We start from the raw sequence: 12440 nt of genomic DNA on the forward strand, positions 1-12440 counted from the left end.
TGGGTTATTTTTGCGCCCCTCATGTATGTTAATGGAGTGGACAAAATATTAGGAACACCATTCAATATAACGCACCCTAATACACCACCATCACCCACTATGACCTCAGTAATACACTTAAAGTAGAATTGTCTGAACTCCTGACCCTAAGGCTTAGCCCAGACACCCTCCGGAGGAAACTAATTTTGGCTGCTTGTATCATATTCTCATTCTTTCCAAAGCTCGTGACCATAGGTGAGGGTTGGAATGAAGACTGACTAGTATATTTCTTTATCTAACACCCGCATCACTGCAGATGTCGCAACCGATCCGCCTGTCAATCTCATGCTCCATCTTACCCCGAAGATCCCGAGATACTTAAACTTCTCCGCTTGGGGCAGTAAGTCCCTCCCAACCCTGAGGGGGCAATCCACCATTTTCTGGCAGAGCACCATGGCCTTAGATTTGGAGGTGCTGACTCTCATCCTGACCGCTTCACATTCGGCTGCAAACAGTGCACGTTGAAAGCTATGTTGTGTTGAGGCCAACAGAACCACATCATCCGCAAAAAGCAGCAAGGCAATTCTGAGGTCTTCAAGCTGGACACTCTCTTCCCCCCGGCCTTGAGTCTCTGTCCATGAAAATCACAAACAGAATCAGAGACATGGGACAGACTAGGGCCCTGGTACCCCATACTCCTTCCACAAGGTCCCCTGAGGAACACGGTCATTAGCCTTCTCCAAGTCGACAAAGCACATGTAGACTGGATGTGCCATGACCCCTCCAGTATCCTTGCCAGAGTGAAGAGCTGCTCCATTGTTCCACGGCCAGGATGGAATCCGCATTGCTCCTCCTGAATCAGATGTTCGGCAAGCACAGGTATACCTAGTAAAGAGGCCAGTGAGTGTATACTGCAGCTTGATGAGTTGATGAATAGAAGGTGAGTATGATTGCTGACTGGAAGTGAAAAGAGGCACAGGTGAATAGAAACTGGAGCCAGCAACCAGAGAGCGGAGAAAGGACCTGCCCATGCCAGCACATAGAGACTAACAGGGAATGGGACAGAAACTTTGGGGGAAATGAAACACAGGGAAATACTAGGAAGCACTAGATGTGGAGGGAGCATCCATGACACTGAGCTTTAGAACCTATGACTTAAATCTCAGTTTTATCCTGGTTGAGCTGTTCAGGGGTTTTGTACCATCCAGACATTAATATCTAATATACAATCAAAAAGGGAGTCAATTGGTCCAGTGTCATCACAAGACATGGCTATATAAAGACCCAGAAAGTTGCACCTTGGCAAAACCACCCTGACTAGGATCACTGGAGCTCAGTATGTAAAGTTTAAAGGTGTTTGTCTCCTCAGTGACTAGTTTGTTTTCCCACAGTGTGTCAAATGGGACTGTGCCTGCACCTGTCAGCCTCCTGAGTGTGACTCCTGCAACTGTCTCTGCTTCGAGATCAGGATCAAGTAGAAATAGAAGGAGAAGAAGAAAAAAGAAGAAGAAGAAGATGACGGATGTGTGCTGACCACCAAGAGCCCTTTCAGTGAAGTTTACAGGAGAGGGATGACAGGACAATAAAGTGTGACAAAGGTTCCTGGTTGGACTCAAACTATGAATGTTGCAGTTCGTGATCAACACCAGTGAAACCAGTTAAACAGGACTACTTGTCTTTTAATTGAGATTGTTCTCTTCATCTTTTATATTTAAAAATGTTCTGTTATCACCCTCCATTACTTTCAGTTCCACTACACACACACAATACTTTACTAATAGATCAGTTCATGGTTGGTTTAGATCCAAACATGACAAACACTTCACAGCCCTGTTTAATGTGTCATTTTAAATATAATAAAGGCCTTTTTGTGAGACTCAACAGTTAACAGTTAAATGGACTGCAGACTGTTTTACAATCCTGTATTTACCTGCAGGACCAGACTGAGATCTAGACCTGGTTTTGTTGAACTGTTTAAAGTTGCTGTAAGTGCCTTTCTATGATCTATGTTGTAATTCATTTTATTGAGTGAATGTTTCGAAAGATTTCTACTTGTAAAAATGACAAAAAAAGTACCTTTGTGCTATTCTTTTATACGTTTGGAAGGTTTTTATTAAATTCTGAAATGTTTTAATGCTGGCTTGCTCTCTCTTTCTCATGTCTAGTCTGTCGTTATATAGTTTCAGGTACATTTAGTGTTATTGTGAAGAATTTGTCCAAAGTTCGCCCAAAGTTTTCGACATCTTCAGTTCAGCAACCTATATTATAAAAGTGGACCATGTGGGCAACTACAAAACATAATTTCCAACAACTACTGTGGTCAGAAACAAACTACATAATGAAATGAACATCTTGTGGTACACTACAATGTTAAAAATTATGAATGATAAAGACTTGTTATTAAATCATTTGTGTCTATCAAGACTCAAGCACACATTCAGTCAATATTCTGTACATTTCTTTATTAGTGTAAAAAAAAACAAGTTACCTTTTAAATAAAACTGAGAGCAACAGTAGCTCGCAAATATATGCCACTGAATCAAGTAAAACATTTTCATTCAGCCGGTTGTTATGACAACGTGACGAACAGGGAAATCTTATTAAACTTCACATTTATAGGACAATTATGTGTGGCTTCTTAATAATCATCAATTTAAAGTTCAGCTTAAAGTATTTACATAGCAAATACTGTTTAAGTGCTGTGTCACTACTGTACAGTAACTTTCTGATAATAATCATGATGGACAGGACAATCACTGTCTCCGTCATCCTCAGACATCTAAAGTGTGCTTCTTTAAGGTTTTTCAGTCCATTCATTGAAGAAAGCAGGAAAACATATTTTATGAATCATTCGTGTCTAAAAATAAATTGATGAAATAAATCTACAGGAAGTGGAAATCACATACAATTTCACATATTTTCATATTATGTGGTTCTCATTAAAAACAATAAAAAACCATATAGCTTTAAAAAAGTGTTGGATACATACAGAAAAATGTGTATAGTGCAACTTAAATAATTCTTCATTTTACACCCATATCATTCCCTTCATTTTAGACTCTATGTCTGTCTGTCTGTCTGTCTGTCTGTCTATCTATCTATCTATCTATCTATCTATCTATCTATCTATCTATCTATCTATCTATCTATCTATCTATCTACATCATTGAGCACAGTGAAGCTCAAACATCAAACTGTAGGAACAAGAAGAAAGAATGATTTTTAAGGGGAATTGTAAAATATGTAAAATATCACTCTGATGTAACCCTGCACACTTTACTACTCTATTCCTGGTGGTCGCCAATTAAGACAAAATCAAGCCATAGATTAGTTAATGCAGCTTTAAGCCTATATTGTCTCACATGGTTGTTTACATTCATTTGTGCCCGACACATCATGTAAACCTTTGTACAGGTAAAGGCAGGTTCCTAGACGGTTAGGTGGAGGAAAACGGAGAAGACAAGGAGGTGGAATGTAGATATATGCTATGAATTGGCCACTGCTAAAATATCAGATAAGGGGATTAATTACTTTGTTGTTTGTTTCATATAAATATGTGGTCCTATGTGTAACAATTTGAAAGCAGTAAGCTTGTTGTGTAATAAGAATGCATGAAGACAGTTTACCCTGAAGTGTAAGTAAATAGGTAGATTCTTGATGTTGACACGTCCCACTTGCATAGGTTAAAGGTTTATTATTAACAGGAGAGCGGGGTCAAACATTCAGTCAGAGCCCTGACCATCCTTTGTTAAACAATGCAGAACTAACCATAAAACCCCCACAGGAGGTCTGGTGATTGTGTAGTTTCAGAAGAACTAACCATGAAACCCCCACAGGAGGTCTGGTGATTGTGTAGTTTCAGTTAAGGAGGTCACAGGAAGATCACATATCCTGGACTGTGAGAAGATGGAGGATGGAGTCAGATCAACAGCCAATCATGAGACGACAGCACCTCACACATTATATCTGATTGTGTATTTTTGTATAAAGGGGTCAGGGAAAGGAGAGGAGTCGGACTTCATGAACTGACACACACTGTTGTTCATCAGGGACAGGAAGATCTCGACCCAGAGCTCTGTATGTTTTATTCATTTACTGCTAAATAAAATAGCCTGTGAGACCGCTCATCTTCTCCTATCCTTTCATTTAACGAACGCACAGACTGAGCTAACACATAGCGTATGATTTAGCAAGTAGAATTAGCTCAAGTTTCAACAAAATGGTGACCCTGACGTGATCGGAAGGAGAAGTGACGGACCACAGCAGGAAATTGAACGACAACAGACAACTGACGTGTGGTGACATCAATCAGCGGCCGCAAATAATAAGGTAAGCAGACGCCTGTTTTATCAAAAGTTCTGCAATTGGATATACCAAATTGAGTGTTGTCATTATACTGCAAGTGTCTTAGTAAAAGTGAATGAGTAAAACATAGAATAAAAAGGGTAGGTTAATAGGTATACAACGCACAGGTTTAAACACCTTTGGGTTTTTTAGAAGACCCATGAAAGCAGGAGTGTGTTGATGGGTTTGAGTCCCTTGGACTTAGAGTCCATAAATTCTAACACATTGGCCACGTGTGGGTTTAAACACCCTTTTAGGTGAAATATCCTAAACAAAAGCAGGGCAGACACGTACGGAAATTTAAAGAGAGGGGTTTAAAGACCGTTGGGGTTATTTTCCTCATAAAAGCAGCGCTCTCTATTTATCATTTTCAGTTGTATGAAAATGACTGTTATATGTGTTTAAGCTGACGAAATAAGGTTGTTCAGCATAGGGAGATAGAAATTGAGTAGTGTCTCAGAGAGGACACTCGGGGGTGTCTCAGTGAGCAGATAAGCCAGCAGTGGCTGAAAAACTCGCTGAAAGGTCAGTTGCTCGGGTGAACTCCATACAAACTGACTGGCCACTGAGGGTTAACTCTGATCAAGTTCTAAAAGGGAGTAAAGATTAATTCCGGGTCCGTTCGGTATAGACCGATAAAAGCGCTTAGTGAGTGGAGAACTCACTCTTTTTGTTTCTTGTGGGTTGTGGGTTGTTGTTAAAAGTTTTTGTACTGCTGGAAGTGTGTGTGAGATAAGGCAGTTCACATGTGTGTGTGATGCAGGAGTGCTTGTGCCCCCCTCTTTTTTCCTGATCTGTGTGTGTGTCTGATATCCTGAGTGTTAGGGGTGGTATGTGGAAGAGAGAGACCACTTGTTGTTCTTATTGTTTTTTGTTCTTGAGACAACCTATGTTTAAAACCAGTGGTGTGTGAAAGTTTCTTGTTGTTTGTTTATGAAATTTTGTGTTGTTTAAAGAATTGGAAGGTTTTGAACAGCGAGTATCTTTTGGTGGGAAGAACTGAAACATTTTTGATTTTTGGAATACTCTGTTGTATGTGGGAAGTAGAAAATACAGAGTACACAATACAAGTGGTGGTTAACGTTAGGTAGATACTTGTTGCCATAGTGTTCACATTATATGGATTTAGGAATTCTTAAAATTATTCAGAGTAAAAAAGACATTTTCAAAATTTCTGGTTTAATCTATCGCTAGTAATAGGGTATTTAATCCTGAGTGATAAGTTTTAATTGTACTTTGGCTTCCGGTTATTCTTTGTAGTTTTAATAGAAGACTTTCATTGAAGAACAATTATTTTGGGGATAGATGTAGGATTATTATTGTTAGGACAGTAATATAGTTGACTGTGAGAGGTTTGCCACGGGTGCTGATAATAGTTGTCAGAATAAAGTTCAGGGGACAGTAGAAGTTATGTATGGAAAATATGACAGCATAGTGATGCAGTTTTTTGCCTAAGTGATAAATAAATTTGAGGTTATTAAAAGTGGGAGAATTGATTATGTGTCGCTCAAAACTTTGAGATATAAGATGGGAGAAAGGTTGTAAGATAATATTAGCTAGAAAGCTTAGAAAACTAAAGTATGTGTTTATAAGAAGGGTAATGGTAAATGGTTAAGGAAAGTGAAAGGTTGAAGCTGAAGGAGCAGACAGAGACAGGGTTGTAAAAGGATATAAATGGTTTGAGAATGTGTATTAGAGTGTTAAGGAGGTTGTTTCATTGTGTCTAGATGGTACAAATGATAGAATTGAACAGATGACACTTAGGGTTTCTGTTGATGAGGTGAAGTTATGATGATGCCTTTATGTGATCATATAGGAGAGAATAATCCACATACATAAATGACCTTAGCCTGTGCAGCCGTAGAAATGTCACAGAAGGAACCAAGCGGTCCCAGTAAAGCAGGACCCTTTGCTCCATCATACCCTAAATTGCCCATTGCACCCCCCCATATACAGCACAAACACAGATGTATCATGACAGGAATGCCAAAGTCCGTTAAAGAAGCCATGGAAGGCAGCCCTGATATCCCAGGTTGTTCCACAGAACAGTGGGAAAAACACTCGACACACCATATGAAAAGACATAGGGTAAAATTAGATGCAGATAAACAGAATACTGAGTCAGCTCACATACAGCTGTTGAAATTACAATTACATGATGCTAAGAAACAGTTAAATGATGCATAGAAAAACACGCAAAAACCAGCCAACCAAATAGTTCAACAGCCCCAGCCACAGGCCAGTTCCCCAGATTTATATCCAACAATATCTTATCAATAACAGGGGGGTAGATTTGCCAGGGTGGTGGGAGGAATGCATGGGAGAGGCAGGGGTCGCGGAGGATCCAGAGTGCAACCATCCAGCAACTGTTTTGTAGGCGGTCAACCAGGGCACCAAGCACCCCCACCTCAGCAAGCAGGACCACCCTTCCAGGCCCCGTATGCAGCAGTGACCCTCGCACAGGGTCAGTATCCCCAGACTATGATGGGAGAAAAGGGTTATGACTACGGAAAGGGTCCGAGGACTCAGGAACATGTAGGGTTGGCAGATCCCTACATTCCAAATGGTACTCTGTGCACTGTTCCAAGACAATGATTCAGTCTGGAACACAGATGATGTTATCAGCAGACACATCTCTATCAGCAGAAAGGACAGGAGGGGAAATATACTGGGGACTCCTGGAACCTGAAGGACAATTAATGGAAACCCTGGGTTCAGATGCTACACCCCTACACTCCCCCCGCAGACCTCCTCCACACAACCCTGTATTAGGATAGAGAAAGTAACGAGCTTTAACAGCATGCATTTTTGTATCAAGAGTTAGAAGGAACACACTGGAGCATTTCCTCTAGTGGTATTCTTGTGGGGAAAAAAGGTGTGACTGCTGTTGTTGAACTTATATAAGAACAAATGGAATGGTATGAGTGTTCCTGATTAAAAGGAACCATTCTTCCTAGATGTTTCTGAAAAATTACACACAGTAAATGGTGTTCTTTTTCAGAAAAAAGGGGGATGTAGGCAGGTACTGATGTATATAAGTGTTACTCTTGATCCAACAGAGGACAGACACCCGCCATGCACACGACATGCAGCAGGGGTAGCAAAGATTCTCCAAAAAGTAGCACACATAGTCATGGGATACCCACTCACAGTGTTAACAATACATAGTATAGTGGCATTTGTGAATTCAACAGCCTTCACAATGACATCACTAAGACAGACCAGATTAGAAAAAATTCTAAACGCGCCACACATCACGTTTACACATGAAGGAATCAACATGGCTGATAACATGGGGGAGGGAGAGCCACATAGGTGTGAGGAAAGGGTACAGAGAGATATCAGGGTCAGAGCAGACTTGCAAGCAAAACCAATCACAGACCCAGAGGAAACTTTGTTCACAGATGGGTGTTGCTACAGACACCCCACAGAAGGATTAAAAGCAGCATATGCAGTAATAAGGCAAACAGAAGACGGGTTTGAGGAAGTATTGACAGGCACAGTGGAAGGGAAAGAATCAGCTCAGCTAGCGGAATTACAAGCAATGGTAGCAGCGTTAGAATGGGCAGAAGGGAAGAGAGTGAACATTTATACCGATTCAGCATATGTGGTGGGAGCGATACAGGTAGAATTGAGTCAATGGATCAGAGCAGGATTTTTTACTGCAGCCAAAACGCCCATCAAACATGAAAAAGTCATTAAAAGGTTAGCAGAGGCCTTAATGAAACCTGCAGAAATAACAGTCATTAAGTGTAGGGGTCATGATAAAGCAGAGACCACAGTAGGCATCCGTTTTTGCCAGCAATGATCGAGAATCATATCAGAGAGTGTAAAACGTGTACAGAATACAATGTGAGAGCAACAGTGAAGCCGCATGAAGGGAAATTTCCTCTTCCACAAATGCCAGGGCAAGAGATAGTGATTGACTATACTGATATGATTGAGAGAGTAAGCGGGTACAGGTATCTCCTGGTCGCAGTGGATGCATACACTGGTTGGCCAGAAGCTATGCCTGCAAAGAAGGAAGACGCAAAAACAGTGATCAAATTTTTGATAAATCACTACATTCCGACGTATGGGTTTCCAAAAAGAATCAGGTCGGATAACGGCACACACTTTAAGAATAAAGATTTGCAGGAGGTAGAATCAGCGCTAGGGCTGAAACACGCGTTTGGAGCAGTATACCACCCGCAATCACAGGGAAAGGTGGAAAGAATGAATCAGTCCATTAAAGGTAAAATAGGAAAAGTGTGTGCTCAAACTAAATTAAGCTGGGTGGATGCTCTGCCCTTAGCCTTAATGTCCATCAGAAGCTCAGTTAATTCAATTACAGGGTTCACCCCTTATGAGCTAAGAACAGGTCAACAGTTTCCCGGACCTGGAGCAGGGGTACAGATGGTAGATAGAGAAAGGGTTCATGTAAGGTATAAGCCATACTATGATCAACTAACAGCTTTGGTTTCAGCTTTCTCGAAACAGGTTGGAGCTGTAAAGGGGGACCCCGAGAGGCAGAGCCCGCCTACAACAGACTGGGTCCTACTGAAAGTCATCAAGCGGAAGTGGTCAGAGCCAAGGTGGACAGGACCATTCAAGGTGGTGGAAAGGACATCGCACGCACTCAGGCTGCAAGGAAAGGGAGACAGCTGGTATCACTGGAGCCAGTGTGCTGCCACAGACCCTCCAATCAGGACTTTAGATCAGATAAGACAAAGGAGGAGTATAGTGGAGCATTGATAACGAATTCTTCTTTTCAGCAGCCTGAGGACAACATTCTGGTATAAGGTTGAGAAGGTTTGAAAATCTTCCGGAAAAGTAGTTTTTCTAGAATCCAATTGAGCAAACTGAGCCAGTTTTGCTTGCTAAAAATAATCAGAAGAGTGTATTAAGATGTATATTGTAGCAGGGGAGCCACACCACAACAGGTGGTGGTGGCTAGGAGTGTTTACTATCATATCATGCATTATTGTTATTATGTTGGTGTTGTTATGGGGATCAGCCATGGGGGATCGAAATACAGAGGGGAAAGGGAAACCCGGAAACAAGAGAGCTGCCCAAGAAACAGGGGATTGGTGCCTGAGCAAGTACGGAGGGGTAGAATTGGATTATACGGTAGGAACCAATGTGACGTTCCAATTCGATTTATGCAGTGTAATTGAATGCGGGAAGAATGAAGCACGATGGAAAATGTATGATTTATATCTCTGTGGAAGCAATATGGTACATGAGGCCTGTGTCGACAGCTTCACCCCAGGGGGAAGCTGGTGTGGAGGGTGGGATCTAGTGTGGCAATTTACAGGGCCACGTTGGGTGCCAACATTGTATGCTGTTAAAGATAAGGGGAAGGTCAGCAAGATTAAGTTTATTAAAGGTCAGTTTCACAGTGATTCTAGGTCCATGAACCCACTGCTTTTGACCATTAGCAATCTTTGGGACGACCCCTTTATGACTAAAAATTACATAACACCAAAGAGGTTTTACATAGTTTTAGGAGTAGACCTACAAGGAAAAGATCCTGTGGGTTTAATTAAGGTTAATCTTCTCCCTACTCCACCTGAAAGCAAAATCAAAACATCTACTAGTGCCACTGAAATAGAGCACAGGCAGAGAAAGGGAGTAGTACAAATTGATTATAGCAAATTGACCAAGCAGGACATTGTTAAATTAGCTACTGGTTATGGGGAAAAGAATATGTGGTTGGACTGGATAGCTGCTACGGCAGCTTCGATGAACATGAGCAATTGTGTTGCATGTTCCTCGGCCAGACCAACCTTATTCACTACCCCAGCACCACTGTATCCTGAAATTGACCCTGTAGGATTTCAGTGTATGATGTCCCTGACCATGCAGAAAAACCCGCTTCATTGTGCCACTTTGAGTGCTATCTTTCCACCTGTAAAGAACTCTACCATCCCACCCACATTCACCCCACAACTTAACAACTATACTTGTTTCACCAGGACTAACGCCACCAGGATGGGAGACATTTCTACTGATTGGTGTAAAACCATGATTAACATGACGGGCTGGCAGAATGCCAGTACAATGGTTTGGGCCAGGGCAGACTTGTTTTGGTATTGTGGAGATAGGACCTTGCACACGTACCTGCCACCAGACTGGTCAGGAACCTGTGCAATGGTCCGCTTAGGGTTACCACTACTCCTCCTGGGACCACGTCGTAGTGGTTTCACCAAAAAACGGACGAGTAGAGATGCATTTGACCTCACCTCAGGCTCAACCACCTACGTGGATGCCATTGGCGTGCCCCGGGGAGTACCGAATGAATATAAATTGGCTAGTCAAATAGCAGCAGGGTTTGAGAATCTCCCCCTGATTAGTGCCTTATTTCCAGTTACCCCAAACAAGAACGTTGATCGTATAAATTACATCCATTACAATGTACTTCGCTTGGCAAATAAGACCCGGGATGCAGTAGCAGGTCTCTCAGAACAGCTGGCAGCCACCTCATTGATGACAGTACAGAATAGAATGGCATTGGACATGTTATTAGCAGAAAAGGGAGGGGTCTGCTCCATGTTTGGAGATCAGTGCTGTACTTTCATCCCAAACAACACTGCACCGGATGGCTCTGTAACCAGAGCTCTGGAAGGATTGAGAACCTTATCCTCAGAAATGCATGAACACTCAGGCATCGATAACCCTTTGGAAAGCATCTTGGAATCATGGTTTGGTAAATGGAGGGGATTGATTGTGTCTGTATTAGTGTCCCTAGTAAGTGTAATGGGAATGTTGATTTTATGTGGATGTTGTTGTATTCCCTGTCTAAGATCTTTGTGTAACAGATTGATTGTCACCGCAATTGAAGGAAAGGTTCCTCCTCCTTACCAGATGCCACAGTTGGAGATGGAAGTGATGGCGTTGGTGGCGGGGGAAGGATATCGGTTTGAGGATGAGGATGAAATATGAATATGTTTCGTGGTCTCATGTTTATGAGACCAAAAGGGGGAATTGTAGATATATGCTATGAATTGGCCACTGCTAAAATATCACATAAGGGGATTAATTACTTTGTTGTTTGTTTCATATAAATATGTGGTCCTATGTGTAACAATCTGAAAGCAGTAAGCTTGTTGTGTAATAAGAATGCATGAAGACAGTTTACCCTGAAGTGTAAGTAAATAGGTAGATTCTGGATGTTGACACGTCCCACTTGCATAGGTTAAAGGTTTATTATTAACAGGAGAGCGGGGTCAAACATTCAGTCAGAGCCCTGACCATCCTTTGTTAAACAATGCAGAACTAACCATAAAACCCCCACAGGAGGTCTGGTGATTGTGTAGTTTCAGAAGAACTAACCATGAAACCCCCACAGGAGGTCTGGTGATTGTGTAGTTTCAGTTAAGGAGGTCACAGGAAGATCACATATCCTGGACTGTGAGAAGATGGAGGATGGAGTCAGATCAACAGCCAATCATGAGACGACAGCACCTCACACATTATATCTGATTGTGTATTTTTGTATAAAGGGGTCAGGGAAAGGAGAGGAGTCGGACTTCATGAACTGACACACACTGTTGTTCATCAGGGACAGGAAGATCTCGACCCAGAGCTCTGTATGTTTTATTCATTTACTGCTAAATAAAATAGCCTGTGAGACCGCTCATCTTCTCCTATCCTTTCATTTAACGAACGCACAGACTGAGCTAACACATAGCGTATGATTTAGCAAGTAGAATTAGCTCAAGTTTCAACAGGAAGAAGAAGAAGAAGGGGTGAGCAGGTGGCCCCCCGCTGGTGGTCTGGCTGGGGGTCTGGCTGGGGGTCTGAGCGGTGGTCGCGTAGCTGTTAGTTGCGTCGTTGTTGGAGGCTGGAGATAAGAACGGTCCTACAGTCTGAACCAGGAAGGTCTGATAGTTGCTCAGTTTGGTGAAGACCATCACCGAATCTGCCCGAGTTTCAGTGGCGGAGGTTCTGGAAGTGCTGTTGGTGCTGCTGATGGTGGTGTTGGTGGTGTTGACTGACAACACGGCTGCCTGGAACCACGAGCCGTCCAGCTTACACATAATTGGACCCCCATTGTCACCCTGGACAAAAACATGTAATAAAAGTAATTAGAGGGGACATTTAGTCACAGCATTTCATGAAACTACAAAAAAATG

At 42.1% G+C, this 12440-nt stretch overlaps 1 protein-coding gene and 1 pseudogene across 1 annotated transcript; one reads left to right on the forward strand and one right to left on the reverse strand.

Moving 5' to 3' along the window:
• Positions 1–9891: 9891 nt before the first annotated feature.
• Positions 9892–11725, forward strand: LOC133999064 (syncytin-A-like). The gene is made up of 2 exons (XM_062438190.1): positions 9892–11604; positions 11657–11725. Exon 1 carries the CDS (start codon positions 10012–10014, stop codon positions 11245–11247), a length of 1236 nt encoding a protein of 411 aa, XP_062294174.1. The 5' UTR covers positions 9892–10011; the 3' UTR covers positions 11248–11604; positions 11657–11725.
• Positions 11633–12440, reverse strand: part of LOC133999233 (uncharacterized) — a 31995-nt pseudogene continuing 31187 nt past the window's right edge.

The sequence above is a fragment of the Scomber scombrus genome, chromosome 18, assembly GCF_963691925.1.
Source record: "Scomber scombrus chromosome 18, fScoSco1.1, whole genome shotgun sequence".
NCBI lineage: Eukaryota > Metazoa > Chordata > Actinopteri > Scombriformes > Scombridae > Scomber > Scomber scombrus.